Here is a 17581-nt window from a genome sequence, read left to right as displayed (position 1 = left end):
GTGGGAGTTGGCATAGATGAGCTTCTGCCCAGGGCGTAAGCCACCTGGCTGGAAGATACCTGGGAACCTAGTTGTCCGGGATTTTCCCTTCTGTATCCTTGGACATCAGAAGATTTGACTTTCTATAGGGAATGGCAGTTTTTAAGAGAGATTTGTTTATTTTAAAAGTCAGAATTAGAGAGAAAGGTCAGTCTTCCATGAGCTGGCTCACTGCCCAGATGGCTGCGGTGGCCGGGGTTGGCCAGGCTGAGGCCGGGGTTGGCCAGGCTGAGGCCAGGCGCTGCTGCGGTGGCCGGGGTTGGCCAGGCTGAGGCCAGGCACTGCTGCGGTGGTCGGGGTTGGCCAGGCTGAGGCCAGGGGCTGCTGCGGTGGCCGGGATTGGCCAGGTTGAGGCCAGGGGCTGCTGCGGGTCTCCCACATGGCTGCAGGGGCCCAGGCACTTACTTGAGCCTTCCTCTGCTGCTTTCCTGGGTGCATCATCAGGGAGCTGGACCAGAAGTGGAGTGGCGGGGATGTGAACCGGCACCCATGTGGGATGCTGTTGTGTCAAAAAGCAGCATTAGCGCCGAAGCCACAACACCAGGCCCAAAGTCAGTTTTTAGAAAGTCAGAATGTCAGTCCTCCTGCTGTGGGCATTTAGAGCCAGGTGGGAATGGAGACAGCAGGCTCCCTGCCTTTCTGAAGTCGACATTCAAATGCAGCAGGAAGGACAGATGGCAGCAAGCCATATCGGGGATTGGGTGCTGTAGTGGGAAGTAAAGTTAAGAACCAGGGAGCAGGCAGTCAGGACAGCCAGCAAGGATGAACAGCAGGAGACCGTGTGTATGTCTGAGGAAGGGCACTCAGGCAGGTGGGACAGCAGGTGCAGAGGCTCCACAGGGTTTCCAGAAGGAAGAGAGGGGCCCCAGTAGTCCCTTAGCGTCACACTACTCAGCCTTGAGGGAACTCTCCAGAATGCAGGTTCTGGGCCTGTCTTGGAGGTGCCAATGCAAGCTGCTGGGGTGACAGCATGGCTGTCTGGCTCCAGGAGAGTTGCCCGCTGGGACCACACAGTGTGGCTGGTGCGGGGAAGGGGCGGGTGCACAGCAGGCTGCCTGTGGTGCCGGAATCCCATCAGGGTGTTGGTTTAAGTCCTGCTGCTCCACTTCTGATCCAGCTCTCTGCAAATGAACCTGGGGAAGCAGCAGAGAATGGCCCAGAATCTTGGGTCCCTGTATCCATGTGGGAGACCTGGAAGAAGCTCCTGACTCCTGGCTTCAGCCTGATCCTGCCCCAGCTGTTGTGGCCAATTGGGGATGTGAATCAGCAGTTGGGAGATCGCTAACTCTGTCCTTCAAATAAATAAATGAATAGATCTTTAAAACAAAACAGAAAAGAACAGTGAAGTAGTGTCATGGGTGGCGTGCCTTATCCGCACTGTCTTTTCAAGCCCCCTTTGGAGCCAGGCACTGTTTTGTATGAAGCAGAGGTGATGCAGTTTGCTGAAGACTTGAAGAAATGGAGGGAGAGGTACATTGTCATCAAAGACGACTTTGCCATGGAGAGTTACGAGAGCAGAGAGGTAAGAGGGGTCCTCATCACCACTGGTCCTGGCAACACCCTGGCCTGTCCAGTGTGGTCAGGGGACGGCCACCGTGGGCTGGTGTGCAGGGTTCTGGGTACACGGCAGTCCATCGAATGGGCAGATGATCACAAGTGGGCTTGAACATCCTTGCCCAAGCTCCATTCTGGTTTGTGGCATGGGACAGTTCCTCTGCTGGTGCAGGCTTGAGGCCACCTCGCTCCAGGCTTTAGGTTTCATGGTCCCTTGGTTTCAATTCTCCTTCTGCCCATGGGCTGCTCCTTTCGCCCAGCCTGCAGCTTGCCCATGCCTGTCACTCAGTGCAGTGGCGCAGCCAGGGACAGCAAGGTGGACACACCCTGGTGTTTATGACAGAAATGAGCACCCTCCCTCCTGCAGTGCCGTTGCCTCATCCCCAGCGTCATGGGCACTGCTGTGTGACTGTGTCTCGTCGTGGTCATCGCCAGAGTGACTGGACACTGGTGTCTGGGAGGACATCAGCTTCCACATGAGAACTGTGCACTTACCACTGGGACCACCTGAGCTAATTAGGCTCAGGTTAGTGCCCTGAGCTGCATTGTGTGGGCAGCTACGGCTGCCCCAAGGTCATTCTTGCAAATAAATGAAAAATGCACGGTGAAGCAGGTGTCTAGGTTAGGCACATATATTCTCCTCTGCTTTTTTTCTAAAGACTGTGCATGTAAAAATGGAGTCTGAATGAGTGACTCAAATTCATGAACGCAGCAGGCTGTCTTTGGGTGTGTGTATGATGGGGGCTATTTGACTTTCTGGTAGGCCCAAAATCATTCATGCCTGCCTTCCCTTCCCAGGCCTATCAGAAAGGAGCTGTTCCCAAAAGCAGAGTTCTCCCAGTAGATGGCAAGGTGTTCACCTCGGAGGCTGAGTACAGCCTGCTGGCCGACAGGCACTTCCCGGATCCCACGGGTGAGTTGTCCACCCCATTCCCCAGGGCCGTTCTCTCTCTGGCTGGCTTTGCTGGCTGGGCATGCAGCTCTCGGTGTAAATGGGGGTTTGGCCCATCCTTCGGGAGTGTTTGGGCCCAACCATCTGGGTCACCTCTGGTCTCTGGAGGCTGCCAGTGGAAGGGGGCACTGTGGGCACCGCTGGACACAGGACAGCTAGTGGCAGAGTGTTCTCATGGTGAGAACCCTTGTGCTGGAGAGCCAGGCCCTGGGGACACAGGCGAAGCAAATGCTGTGCCATTCCTGTGGCCTTAGATCCCACCCAGGGACACGCACACAGGTGGGGTACTGGTGGATAGACGAATGGACTCAGGGAGCACACTGTGCCTGGGTGGCAGGAAGATGCAGGGCTTGCCTGTCCATTGTGTTCAGCTGTGAGCAGCAAATGTGGACCTGTGGAACAGTATTTTCTTTCTTTTTTTTTTCTTGAAGATGTGTTTATTTTGAGATGCAGCAAGAGGGGAAGCAGAGAGAGCGCATCCATCCACAGGTTCACTTCCCAAAAGGCCTCAACCACCAGGTCTTAAACCGCATCCACGTGGGATGCTGCCAGGCAGGTGGGGCTCTACGTGCCACACCACACTGCCGGACCCAGGAAGTGTAATGGGCCTGATCGTTTAGTTCCACATTATCCACTGCTGTTGTGGTGCAGAACGCATTGCCTTTAGAACAACAGGATTCTGTGATTAGCGCATGAACTGTGAACCCAGATGAAGCTGACTCCTGGGTAGGGGCTCAAACTAAAGCAGCACATGAGGTGCACGGGGGTAGGGTGGGCTTCTCTCTTTCCTCCAACATCTGCTTTTGTGCCATCTTGCTGTGGGGCTGCAGCAGGCAGTGGAAATGCCCCTGAGTTCATGTTGCAGAATCTTCCAGAACTTTCCAAAGATCTCAGTGAGAATGGACAATCTATGTACTGATGAATCAATGAAGTCATAGAAGGAATGAAAGAAAACAGACAGCACGAGGAGTGTGTGACTAACGCCTGTTGGCTCAGGATGCCGGCGAGGGGCATGGCAGCAACTCTTGTTGATTATATGGTGTGGCCTTTGGGGCATTAGAAATAGAATATTCAACAGAAGACCACTTGTGACATTCTTGATTCTTGTAACAACTCAGAAAAAAGTACAGATGACTGGTGTGAGGGAAACTTGTTGGAGGTTGACAGGGCTATGTGGAAGCAAATGAGAATTGACACTTTCCAACATAAAGGTGATCCTTGTGGGATTGTGACCCCTTGGAGTGGCCAAGAAAGGTCCCATCTGGCACTGTCATTAGAGGCCAGCACCAGCGTTCACACATTCCTGCGTGCTCCTATCGGGGACGGTGGTCATGAGTGAGCTATCAGAGATGCCCTGAGGGCTTGCTGAAGTCACTCACTTATTGGCCATTGTGTTGGAATCTGACTTGCTGCACACCCATCTGTGAGGTTCCAGGTACCCAAACTTGAAGCCTGGGCAGGTGTGGCAGGTCCGTGCCTTGGCGCTGGATTCAGTCTCTGTCCAGTCTTGCCCCCTCTTTGTCTTTCTTCTTGGGGACTCTGGAGTGGATGGTGATCTTGTGTGATAATGGTTGCTGGAAAGATGGGATATGTCTAGGAGTATGAGTTGACCAAGGTGGCAGCTGAGTTGGAAGTAGGAAGTTCAAGTTCTACTGTCCTGCAATTTTCCCTGGCTGTCCCCGTACCAGATCCCATGACTGTGCCAGGAGCCAGGAGTATAGCACCCCGCCAGACAGCAAACCCCCACCCTGCGGCGCTCATGGCCTGGGCAGTTGGGGGTGATGTCTCCTTCCTGGGGAGAGGAGCTATAGGAATGTGAAACAGGAGAGGGAGGTCGAAGGCTGGCTGTGTCTCTGGTGGCAGGAACACGTGCCAGTGAAACCAGCCCTGGGGGGGGCGGCTTCCCGTGCCCTTTGATGCATGAATGAGGATTGTTTGTGGCCAAGAGTAACGGACGGGGCAGAAGAAGGTGTGGTCTGGATACAGGCATCAGGAGGAAAGTTATAGAATAGTACATGTACTCCAGGGGCTAGACCAAGCATAGAGTGGACCAGCACAGAACCAGGGGAGCTAAGAGTAAGCTGCTCCCGGAGGTGCCCAGGTGGGCCCTCAGGAACACAGATGACCCACAGGGACCCACACAGGACTGGAGGAAGCTGAGCTAGCGTGTGCCTGGTAGCTTTGGCTGTCCCTTGGAGCTGTGAAAAGGTCTCCCACCAGCTCTGCCTCCTGTCGCCTGGAGCAAGCGTGTGTCACATGGACTGTGTGTTATCACTGTGTGTTACAATGATTGTGATGCAGTGACTGTGCATGTTACAACAACTGCATGTTGCAGCCACTATGTGTGTTCTAGCGAATGTGTTACGGTTACTGTGCGTGTCACAGCGACTGTGTGGATTACAACGCGGTTTCTGTTTCCCTGTCTCCCTAGGCTCCAGCGAGGACTCCTCGCAGCTACTGGCAGCCCCGCCCAGGGAGTTCCCAGTGTTCCTGTGGCAGCCCTTCCTCAGACACGGCTGCTTCTGCTTCGCCGAGGCCACTGCCCAGCGGAGGTTCAGTGCCACCCTGCGCGACTGCATCCGCAGGCTCAATCACGGTATGCCCGCCCCTTGCAGGACTGCTGGTCACCCCTGGGATCCCAGGATCGGCAGGACGAGCCCGCCCCCTGTGGGCTGCTGGTCGCCCCTGGGATCGGCAGGACGAGCCCACCCCGTGGGGTGCTCAGTGAGCTGGAGCTAGGCGGTAGAGATGCCGGCACCTTGCGGGCTGTGTCAACCCTGGCACGTTGGGGCTGCAAGCATGGTGGGGCTGTGCTGCCATGCTCACACAGGGCCCACCTGTGAGCTGTGCTGGCCCTGGCACTTCAGGGCTGCAAGTGTGATGGGCTATGCTGCCGTGCTCATGCAGGGCACCTTGCAAGGAACACATCCTCCCCTCCCTTGTAAATGCCAGCTGACAGACTCCTGGTCTGCCTCTTCTAGGCACCTGTTCGTGGCTACCCTCCCTCTTGCTGGCTTTTGGCCAGCTGAAGCTGCTGCAGGCCCTGTACCTCCCGGTGAATGCTGTAATTCTGGGCTCCCTGAGCCACCAGGTGTGCCAAAGGCTCACTCTGGGCAGCCTCAGTGCAGGTGTGAGGAGCAGAGGGCTCTGGGGTGCCAAGCTCCCCTTGGTAAGGCTGAATCAGCCAGGAGGACAAGCACACCCCCAACTTCCAACTCACACAGTCTCAGCATCACTGGCCTTGAGATAATGTCCGATGAGGGTCTCAGCACAGCACCCCAAGCTTGCTGGGGGTGGGCCTGGCTTCTTCCAGCCAAGACACCCCATTCCTTCATCTTCCCCTGGGCTTTCAGCCCCAGGGATGCAGCCCAGCCGGTTCTTGGCCTTCGCTTGAGTGGCATGGGGTTCGGGGGTGCTAATGGAGAAAGATCATGTCACTCTTGCTATGGCAACCATGAGAGACACCCGTACCAACACAGGCTCAGTGCTGCACAGGGACTGCATAGACACAGGCCTGTGTTCATACCATACCTTGTGGTTTGGAAGTTTTGTGGATGGAGCCTCCTGACACTGCCTACTCTGTCTGCCCTTGCTGGGCCTTGGTCTGGTGTGGACATGTGATGGGCACTGAGCCCAGAGCCAATGATTGGAGAGGGGCAGTGTCCTCGCCCAGCCACTTGCGCCCCTTCTGCGCTTGTAGTGGGAGTTTCCTGCGGGTATCCTCGGGGGTTACGTGACCTCACGAGGCTCCACTTCCCACCCAGGCAGAGCCCCTCTCGGCCCTGGCGTTTCCAGGCTCTGGGGCCAAGAGACCTGCCTCTGGTCGTGTTACTGTTGTCTGTGACCTGTGACTGTGGTCTGTGGTCAGTGGCTGCAGGAGGGACAGGGCCATCAGCTCACTTGGCTGCTCTCTGTCACTCTGTGGCCAAGCACCAGCCTCCCCATGTTACTTCTTGCTCTGTTCTCTTTCTCTTTTAAGATTTATTTATTTTTATTGCAAAGTCAAATTATATATATGTATGGAGAGAGAGAGAGAGAGAGAGAGAGAGGAGGAGAGACAGAGAGGATGATCTTCCACCCAATGATTCACTCCCCAAGTGACTGCAATGGCTGGAGCTGCACCCATCTGAAGCCAGGAGCTCTTCCAGGTCTCCCAAACGGTCCCAAAGCATTGTGCCATCCTCAACTGCTTTCCCAGGCCACAAGCAGGGAGCTGGATGGGAAGCAGGGCTGCTGGGATTAGAACCAGCGCCCATATGGGATTCCAGTGCGTTCAAGGAGAGGACTTTAGCTGTTAGGCCACTGCGCCGGGCCCCTTGTTCTGTTCTCTATCTGTTGGTCCTCGGGCTGTCCTGGGTGAGTCAGTGACTGGTTTACACCCCTTCCCCACATGCCAGGAGAGTCAGGAATCGACTGTGAGCTTGGGGCTCTGACAAGGGCAGGTGGAGGAGAGGCTGTTAAGGGAACTTGGCCAAGAACTGGCCTCGCTGGCTTCCTCACCAGTTGGTCTCTCCAGGGAGCTGTCCCCTAGGGCCCAGCAGTGAGGCAGCCGAATGGGTGTGCCTGTCCACACCCATTCATCCTGAATCCAGAACCACTTTTTATTGGACCCTGGCCAGGCCTGAGTAACCCCTGTTCACATACAATGAGGCCACCCCCTGGGCTCGGCAGGGGCAAGGGGAGAGCTCTATATCTCCTTCATTCTCCAAAGGGTGGTATGGGATGCTAGAATGCTTATTCCTTCTTGTGGGGGCATTGAGGGTGGTAGGTGAGAGAACTCCTTTTCAAGGAGAAAGTGTAAGATTGGCCTATAAGCTGTATCTTCCGCCCACCTCGCAAGCCTGGAGGGTGAGCAGGAAGTACCTGTAGCACCTGCTGGCCTCTGTGCTCCCCATGGCGCTCAGCCCGGGCAGGCCAGGGTCCCAACCGCCCACTGCCACCCCTGGGGATGTGTTACACTAAGGTGTCCTGCTGCCTGCAATTCCGAGTTTGCAAAATGCAGGCCTGGTGGCCACAGCAGCACAAACTAACACCTGCCCAAGTGTTTGGGGGCTGCACATAGTGGCAGGGGCTGTGGTTACTACCAGTGGGGTCCCACCCAGCCTGGAGACATCAGGCCTTGCCACGTGCCTTCATGCCACTTGCTGTCGCCGGTGAGCAAAGGTGTCTGTCCATCCATCATAGAAAGCCTGTGGGCCTATGGGGAGACAGGAGCTGGCCGTGACAGAGGAGTGCTGGTTCTGGAATGGAGGTGGGACTCTGGCCAGGTGGGGTTCTGGCCAACCTGCCACTGGCCCCTGCTGGTGTTCATGACATCGGGGGTGCAGGGCAAAGAGCAGCTGGGGCCATCAGGGTATGTGAAGACCACATTGGGCGGGGCGGGAGTGGGGTGGGGAGGCCACAACGTGACACAGGATTTTGACTACAGACCACAGTGATGCAAGGACATTCTACTGGCTACCCTGGACCTCCTTCCACAGCCACTGCAGCCTAGGGTCCCTGGTAATCGGACACCCTAATCAGACGGGGTGGTGGCACTTGCTGATTCTGGTGCTGAGTTCAGTGAAAAACAGCTGGGGCCTGTGTTGGCCAGTATGCCCACCTGAGCATGGTGTCCTTGGGGCTCTGGCACCCTGCATCACAGGGTCTGTTTCCACCCTTGGGGAAGCAGGTGCAGGCCCTGAAGGACAGGTGTTGGTCTGGGGCGTCGCTCCGCTCTAACTGCTGGAAGCAGTGTGTTCCGTGGCCGATGCTCCTGTGGCCGGACGGAGGGGGTCTGGGAGTAGAGTTCCAGTTTGGGCTTTCCAGTTTGATCCTTCCTAACACTGACACAGGCAGATGCTGTTCGGAGGCAGCTGGCTTCCTCTCGGCCGTGCCCTGGGTCAGCTCCAGGGTGCTGGTCACGGCTCACCAGTCGGCGGCCTCCGTCTCGTGCTGTGAGCTTGGCTTTCACACTTGTTGGGACATGTTAGGATTTTCAGGTGACGGGAGTGAGGGGATGGCTGTTTCAGTACGTGGCCCATGTCGGGGCTCCGCGGCACTGACTTCTGTGAAAGGTCGGCCTGCAGCAGAGCTCGGAGAAGTCATCCCTGCCTTGTGAGGGCTCGGGCAGTGCCACCAGGAGCCATCTGCTGCTCCTCCACGGGGTTGACGTGCCGATGTGTGTCAGACGAGCTGTGGACACCAAGTGCGTGCATGAGGACACGGCTGTCACCACTGGAATTCTGTGTCTGTCTGGCCTGGCCCCGCCTCCTCCTTTTTGTCCCGCCACACATGCTTAGCCATGCTGCAGGGTGTTGCCGTGGCTGTGTTTCCCCGTGGTGCACTCAGGCCACGGTGATGTGGAACCTGCCACGTTCTGCTGTGCCTCTGGCCACAGTTCCTCCTCGGGCTGGTTCCACGCCCCTCGCCCGCTGCACAAGCAGTGCCGTCTGCTGCTGGCTTGTAGAGGACTCCTCTCGATCCGCTTTCCTGGCCGCCTGTGGCTGCGCCCGTGTGTGCGTGTGGGTGTTTGACCCTAGGTTTGCTCCTTTCCAGACTTTGCTCTTGGGGTTATTTCTGCTTCATACAATGAGTGGCAGCACGCGCCCTTGCCTCTCCTATTTGAATTTTTTTTTTCAAGAATCTGAAGTTATTTCTATGAGATGGAAACTATTGTATTTTTAAGATCTGGCAGAGTTTGCCTATAAAGCTTTCTTAGTTTTCTGATCTTCTGGATGAAAATTAATGAACAAACTTTAGCATTCTCTCAGAAAAAATGCAGTTTGCAGTTGAGAGTGAGTTGCTCCTTCTACACCTGCTGCACGAACAAGCTGCCAGGAGCCCGAGTCAGCATGACGTGTTCACTTTCAATCTCCCTGAATCACTTCTTTTTTTTTTAATTTATCTTTTATTATTATTTTTTAATTATATTGTTGACAATCTTTACATAGTTAATTACGGTAAAAAGGTTCAGGGGCTATAGGGAAGTGGGTAAGACTATTATGTCCATATTGTTTCCTTCTTGTGTCTGAGGTAAAGGGGGATATTGAGGGAGAAGCCCCACCCAGTTTCCCACCCTCCCCAAGTCCCGGATGTGGGGCATGCTCTGAGATCCTTGCTCAAGTGGTTTTAATAGTTCACCTGTTATGACTCACTGCCATTTTCACCACTCCCAGCTCGGTGAGGTCGTTGAAGAATCCACTGATTGATAGAGTCTTCATTTACCCAGTATTTCGCTGCCAACATATAGCTGAGGTGGTTGATTGACTTGTTCTTTCTTCTGTCTTTTCTTGACTAGGGTTCTGAGTCCAGCATTTTGATTGGGGAGATCCCCAAAGAAACTTTGAGGTATTCCAAGACCAGATTCTTGTATGTTCTAGCAAGCACAGGGCGCGGCACAGTCCATCACCCCGATCAGCTGGTGGTTGCAATTGCTGGGTTGGTTCTGGTTTCAGTCCCGACTTGCACTGGAACCAATGGGTGTTGCAGTCCAGCCTGGTTTTGCCCAGCACGTACGTGGCCCTCACATCAACCAGTGGGAGCTGCAGCCTAGTCGGAGGGACCCACAATAACCCCCACCAGGCCTGCCCCCTACCCTGGTTTGCCAGTATGTATAGCAGACTAGTCCAGTCTGTCCCACATCCCGTTTGGCTCTCATATTTGTCAATGGGTATTAAAGCTTAGTTCCATCTAACCAACTCAACTATCCAGCCCTCACGAATGTTATTGAGTGCCTCTCTGTCTAGCCACCCCAGCCCCCATCCTAGTTTTCATGCCCTCCCGTGGGAGTAGTAACCCAAGAGGGGGGAACCCACTATTTCCCTCCCGGGTCTCTCTCAATCCCAGTTTATGCACTCTTCGGGTGGTTCTGTGGTTTGACTTGACAGATTTAGCCCTCAGTGCCAGCTTCTGCCATCTAATGCTGTGGCTAAGTCCAAACAACCCTCACCCACTCTAATTTATGCTTGCACCAGTAGGAATAATCAGCCCAGCCTGGCTTTTCCCTGATCTAGTCCACATGAGGCGCACAGGTGTTGTAGCCCTGCTTAGTCTGGTCTGTTCCCATCCCAGCCCACGCTCTCCAGTGGGAGTAGCTGTCGGGCATGGGGACCAGCCCCTTAAACCCCCTGCCAGCTCTGCCCCCTCCCTTCCTGGTTCTCACGCGTGCTGGTTGGGTGCTGCAGTCACATCCAGTACAGGCAACCACGCCCTGGCATTCCACAATGTGTACTGGTTTTGTCGCGACCAAAGCTGGCTCGACCCACACTCTGTTCTGGTGTCCGGATTTGCCAGTGGATGGATGACATGTACTGATTCAGCCTGGTCTGCCCCCGACCCATGCCAAATGTATGCCAGTGGGAAACTTTCCATGGCCTATTCTGGGCTGTTTCCTATCATGCTTCTTGCGCTTATTAGCAGGGACTGTGTCCTGCCAGAGGAGTTGCCCAGGCCCCTCCATCAGAACCTCTCCCAATGCCAGATTTTGCGCATACCAGGGGGTCCATGATCCAGCCCTACTCAGTTCACCTCCTGTCCTAGCAGGAATAGTGGCTTTTCTTGGCTGGCTTTCACCCCATTCTGGTTCTTGTTGTTGGATGTTTCAGCCCAGCCATGGCTCGTCCATACCCACATGCAGCTCACACGTGGCTCAGTAGGGGGTTGAGACCCAGCCTAGTCAGTCCCACATCCATCCTGGTTCTCCAGAACACCAGACGGTGTTGGGGTCTGGGCTGGCCTAGTGCATCCAATCCCAGTCCACACTAGTGCCACGGGAGACTGCAGCTGTTTCCTAGTTAGAACGCAGCTCCCTGAATCACTTCTTTATACGGTTTTAATGTCCACTGCGTTTTTATCATGCAGGAAAAGAAAAACTACTCCCCCCCTCGTTCCTGTAGCTGGGATCTTGAATGAAACTAACAAAAGGTGAACAGAAGTGTACATACGGTGCTGGTGTTACTTCTTTATGTAGCGCAGCAGAGAAGCGAGGACCCCGAGAAGCCGCTGGGCGCAGAGGGGTCAGTTGCCGCGGTAAGCAGGGCAACTGTTGGGGAGCAGTCCCTCCTCTCTACAGTCCAAACCTCCTCTCTCCGTCAGGAGGAGGCACCCGCTCTGCCCCAGGCTGGCTAAGTCTGCACAGTTGTCTCAGCAGGGACTCCCGGCAACTAGAATGTCAGCTGTGCAGCCAGATGGGCACCTGGATGCCCAGTTGGCAAGTGTCCAAGAGCACTTGTGCAGTGTCTGCAGGATGGTGTTGGGTGTACCACGTGGTTGGGCACACACGGGGCTGGATGACCGTCCCCCAGAGCCATCTCAGGAGCACACGCTAGACCACGTTCCATTAAGAACAGCGCCTGGTTTCCTCGCCTGTGGAATGTGTCGGATCCGTCCCTTGCTTCCAAGTCACCTTGCGCAGGCTCAGCATGAGGGGAAGGGCCTTTGCCGGAGAAAGGGCCTCAGAAGCACGGGTGCCAGCCAGCGGCCACTCCAAGGAGAAAGGGCCTCAGAAGCACGGGTGCCAGCCGGCGGCCACTCCAAGGAGAAAGGGCCTCAGAAGCACGGGTGCCAGCCGGCGGCCACTCCAAGGAGAAAGAGCCTCAGAAGCACGGGTGCCAGCCGGCGGCCACTCCAAGGAGAAAGGGCCTCAGAAGCACGGGTGCCAGCCGGCGGCCACTCCGAGGAGAAAGGGCCTCAGAAGCACGGGTGCCAGCCGGCGGCCACTCCAAGGCAGACCCGCTGCCTCCCAAGCCGTCCCTTTTCGTTAAGCCACTTGATGTTTACTTCCCATGGGTCACATTGCTGATAAGGCATGAGGGCTTTTGTAATACAAAATCGGGGTTTGAGGTGATGGGTGGCAGCCCAGGACAGTGAAGGAATAGTGGAAGGAAGCAGCGCGGGGACGGCCTCAGCACTCAGCTTGGGACAGTCTAGCCAGGGTCACCCCCGGGCACCTGGACCGTGTCCTTTTCGGAACTTGTGTTAGATGGAGTGGCAGGTGAGCAGAGCGTGTCTTGTGCTCTGAGCTTTGCACTTCTAGTGGGGCTTTAATCTGATGTTCTGGTAGTTGAGTGTGTGTGTGTGTGTGTGTGAACACGTGTTCCTCTCAGGGGTATCTTATTGGAGGCTGTGCAACCTCAGATAGGAAGTCCTGCAGAGCCTGCCTGCCACTGGGGACCCACAGTTGAGTGGCCCCGGGACACTGCCTTTCTGTCATGCCCTCAGTGATGCCGGCGTGCACACTTGTCCCTCCCCCGTGCCCCTCCCCAGGGCCATGCCCAGAGCCCTCTGTGGGCCAGCACTGCACCCATCATCAGCACTGCTTTACAGGTGAGGGCGCCACGGGTCACCAGGCAGTCTGACTCCAGAGCCATGCTCTCAGGGGAAGGTACTTACTGTGTGCCAGGCCCTCGCCAAGGGCCTACTATGCGTCAGTACCTCACCAAGCACCTACCATGTGCCAGGTCCTCACCAAGGACCTACCATGTGCCAGGCCCTCGCCAAGGGCCTACCGTGTGCCAGGCTCTCGCCGAGTACCTACTGTGTGCTGTGGTCTGACTTGCTTGCTGCTCCAGACAGTCTCATCCAGTCTGCGCTCAGGACCAGATGGTGTGATGTGGGTCATTTCTCCCAGATCATTTCTTCCCTCAAAATGGTGTCTTTGAAGTTGTACCTCTACCCTCATGGGTGCTCCCATGACAAGCCATGTGTAGTGAAAACACTCTCAAAGCTGCAAGCGTACAGCTAAGGGTGCCTGTGTGGGGTGGGCTGCGGGGTGTGGCTGAGAAGCGGGGATCCCTGCAGGCTCCCAGTTCCTGAGTGTCACTGAGCGTTGCCTTCCTGGTGCCAGCTGGGGCCCATCGTGGCTGTGCTGGGGGAAGTCCTGGCTTGACCTGATTTTTTTTTCCTGTGTTTCCTTGCAGAGACCACAGCATGTGGTGCTTAGCACGAAGTGCCTATTTTAAGGGGCTGGGAGAGGGAAGTGAAAGAGAGAGGGGCTGAGGGCCATGGTGATGTCATAGTCCCACTGACAGGCTCAGCCACTCCCTGCCTGTAAGAACACCAGCCTCTGGAGGGGCTGTGCCCACCCTGTGTGTGCCCTGCTCTGTGCCCCGCCCGGCTTCCTGGGCCTCCAGAGCTGGGCCTGGGGGTTTTCTCCTGGTTTTATGCATCTGTATATGTCACGGAGCAGTGACATGTTGGGTGACAAAGAAAATGAAAGTTGGGACCCAGGTTTGTGGGCTGAGAGCCCACCGTGTCCATACCTTGTCATGAGTGCCAGGGGTGGGTAACCCCCATGGGTAAGCCCTGTGCCCATGGCGTTCCATCGCTGTCTTTGTTGGGCCCTTTGGGTGGGATGGGCCCCTTGGGTTTGGTTTCTGCTGTCGGTGGCCCTGGCAGAGCCTGGGGAAGGAGCTGCTGGTGCTGCTGGAAGCAGACAGCAGGACAGCCCTGAGAACCACCTTCTGAGGCCACCGGACCCTCGGCCAGGCACCCCCGCTGGGCCGAGGCTCTGCCCTCCTAGTACCACTGGCTTCTGACTCCTCCTGCGTTCAGACGATAGCAGCAAGACTTGGCTTGCGAGCCCAGCAGTTGGGAACCTGACCAACAGACTGACAGCAGCAGCCGGGGCCAAGGACCAGAACAGCAGCAGCAGGGAGTCCCCGGCCCCACCTGTCTCACCTTGCACAGGAGTGAGCCTGGCTGCAGGTACCCCGCCTGAGTCACACCCCAGGGGCGGCCTCCCCTGGAAGCTTCAGGAGATTGGATTAGAGAACCAAAAGCCCCTCCACAGCTCCTGCTGTCACAGTGAGTCACCCCTGCCGAGCACATGAAGAGCTATCACTTCCTGTGTGGGGAAATGCAAGGTCCACCAAGCAAGTCTGAGCTTGTGGCACCGTGCGCCCTGGCTTGCAACCACAGGGTTTTGCAATGCGGCTGTTCATGAAGGGCCTTTGGCATTGCCTGATTTGCATGGTTGTGTGTGTGTGCGTGCCTGTGTGTGTGCGTGCGTGCCTGTGTGTGCGTGCGTGCCTGTGTACACAGTGTGTGCAGGGGGCTATGCCTGTCTCCTTCTGGCCTGGCTGTCATTGTCATTGGACTGTGCCAGGTTGCCCAGTTACAGGTTCCTTGTGGTTGGTGTCTACCCACATCCGTGCTCAATAAGGGCCCTTCAGGAAGGGAAATGGATGCTGTGTCGTTGGGGGCCTCCCTCATTTACAAGCTGCAGGTGAAGTTGCCCGCGCTGTTCATCCTGCGGTGGGCTGTGATTGACACTCGAGAGTAGGCAGTTCCTGGCGTGTCTGAGGGAGTGACCAGGGTCAGGAAAGTTGGCACAACGTGCCTGCAGTTCTGACTGCCCTCCTGATGTCCACTTCCTTGTTTGGCATGGAGACATGGCAGTGGTCCTGCTGTGCTCAGTCTGGTCACCCGAATCACTCAGGGTCTGATTCATGTCGGGCTCACAGCTGAACGTGTGCGCCAGCAGCTGTGCTCCGTGAGCCGTGGTCTCACGCGGCGCATCCAGTCGGCACTTTCCCCAGAACGACTGTGCTTGCATTACAGCCCTTTCATCCCACGTGGCCCTTGTCCTGCCTGGGGAGCCTCGCGTCCTGGTGTGGCACCCTACTCTGGGGCACCGGAGTTTGGCCTTCTGAAGGCCCTGGACTCCAGGGAGCCCTCCTCTCCGTCCCTCTGCCCCGTTGTGGCCTGCACTGTCATGCAAGTCACTCTGGGCCATCATAACCCATCTGCTTAACCCCAAGCCCAGTGGCTCTCGGGGCTGACCCGCGCCTGCTGCCCTTGCCTGCAGTATAGTGTGAGTCACACTGGGTCATCCTCCAAGGTGGAGTTGGGGTCTGGCCTGGTGGTTTGTTCTGTGGGCCCAACACCTGCTCAGGAGGGTGGCATTCAGCTTCCCTGACACACTGTTTTTAAGTTTTATTTATTTGATAGAATTCCAGAGAGAGTGAGGAGGAGTGAGAGACACAGAGAGAGATTCTATCTGTGGATTCACTCCCCAAATGGCCAAAATGACCAGGACTGGGCTGGTCCAAAGCCAGAAGCCAGGAGGTTCTTCCAGTCCACCCACATGGGAGCAACAGCCCAAGCACTTGTGTCATCTCCTGCTGCTTTCACAGGCTTATTAGCAGGGAGCTGGATTGGAAGAAGAACATCTGGGACTCAGACTGGTGCCTATATGGGATGCCAGTACCACAAGGGATAATTTAACCCTCTGTGCCACAATGTCCTGCCCCCAGCCCCACATATTTTCAGAAGGATTTTAGAGAACAACAATGCTGGCAGGGTATTTGAAGATGTCTGTGGGTAATTGTTGGAAGCTAGATTTATTTAGATGAGAACAGTCTTGGAGTTCATGCATGGTTTTTCACAACATATATACACTGTTCATGAACTTTGTACGGACCCTGGGTAAGCTTCCCAATGCTCTGGGAACTGCATCCTCTGGCAGGTCGTGGAGGGCGCTCACTGCAAGTGGCCCCTGGGTGGCCCCAGCAGACACAGTCAACAGCAGGGATGTGAAGTGGCTGGCAGCAGAGCATGGCCACTGCTTTGTAGAGAAGCTGCTTTTGTTGTAAGTAGGACTGTGGAGGTGCAGTGTGGAAGCTAGCTATGCAAGCAGCCACCACTTTCTTACCAGCAAGGGTCATGTGTGGGGCATGGACCCTGCATAGGGGCATGGGACCCTGCGTGGGCCTGGCCACGTCACAGGCATGTTGACAGCGGCACGGCCACACACCTGGTACAGAGCAGCATGCTGCTCCAGGGGCCACGGCACCAGGTGCTGGGAACTTCACTCCAGGGTGACCCTGGGGACCACCGGCACGGTCCATCGCTGAAGGAGACATAATTCTGTGGTGTGTGATGAGGAGTGGACTCACACGTGCGCCCATGTGCTTGGGCCTCAGGGGACTCTCCCAGGCCAGTCGCCAAGGTCTTCATTCCGTGATTGACAGCGGTGTGACATGCCTCATGGCCCGTGCCACTCAGCCCTTCTCTCAATGATGCCCTCGCTTGGTTTCCAGCTACAGTCATGGTTAACTCAGTCCCTTGGTCTGTAAGCAGTGTCTGGGAAGTGGGGTTACTGACAAATGGGTTTTTAACGTCATGGGTGTGGCTGGGTGCGTTTTCAAGGGGGCTGTGAAAGGTCACAAAGTCGCCGTCCCTGCGCCCCTGCGGCCCTGCCTCTCGGCTCTCCCTGTGTGGACCAGGGCACGGCGAGTGCCTCTTGCGACGAGCAGTGAGTCCCTGCGTCCCGGAGACAGCGACTGCACACGGAGTTCCTCTCCCTGTTGGTTCTTCCTGTCATTCATTCCTTCTCGTGTCCGCCCTTGCTTATCTGCTTATGAGACCTCTCTGAAAATTTAACCATCAACATTTGCTCTGTGTTGTTAAACATGGTTTCCGAGATGCAACGCTGATCTGTTGTCATTGAGTATGACACATTTTGCCACGCTGTAGTGGCCAGTGTTTATGTACTCAAAAGGCTTTGGAATTCCTGCTGTTCTTAAGGATGCCCAGAGAGGCTTCTGGCTGCACCTTCCTGCTTGGTGCAGCCTGGGCGGCAGCAGGCACTGGCTCCAGGACCTCGGTTCCCTTGCCCTGTGGGCATTAAGCTGTCTGACCTTCTCTTTCAAATAAAATGTTAAACAACATGTATTCATTCTTTCTCACTGATGCCTGGTTCATTGCTATGTTCCTGCGAGCTCGATGAGCTGGGGTTTGGCTGTGTCTCTGTCAGCCGCCCAATGGTCATCCCTGCTATCCCCAGGCCTGTCTTCTTACTTGGGTTTGACACTCATTGCTGTGACGTTTCCCCTGGGACCTGCTGGGATCCTGGTTGCAGGATCAAGAGAATGAACTTTTCCTTAAACAAGTATCTGCCCTGGGGGTAAATTTGCGACCAAGGAAGGACCAAGCACAAGTGGCTGGGGTTGCCATGTTCTCAGATTGTCATATGGACACACTGTGGTTTTTTTTTTTTTTTTTAAAGATTTATTCATTTTATTACAGCCAGATATACACAGAGGAGAGACAGAG

The 17581-nt window shown here is 55.7% G+C and overlaps 1 protein-coding gene across 1 annotated transcript in view; it reads left to right on the top strand.

The window, feature by feature from the left end:
• Positions 1-17581, top strand: part of NIBAN1 (niban apoptosis regulator 1) — an 89114-nt gene that overhangs the window by 49062 nt on the left and 22471 nt on the right. Inside the window, exons 3-5 of the mRNA XM_058669683.1 lie at positions 1430-1561; positions 2392-2506; positions 4977-5141. Of these exons, the coding sequence (XP_058525666.1) occupies positions 1430-1561; positions 2392-2506; positions 4977-5141 (412 nt within the window). The remainder of the gene's footprint in view (positions 1-1429; positions 1562-2391; positions 2507-4976; positions 5142-17581) is intronic.

This window comes from Ochotona princeps, chromosome 10 (genome assembly GCF_030435755.1).
Source record: "Ochotona princeps isolate mOchPri1 chromosome 10, mOchPri1.hap1, whole genome shotgun sequence".
NCBI lineage: Eukaryota > Metazoa > Chordata > Mammalia > Lagomorpha > Ochotonidae > Ochotona > Ochotona princeps.
Note: the sequence above shows the minus strand (reverse complement) of the source record. Positions and strands in the feature narration are given on the sequence as shown.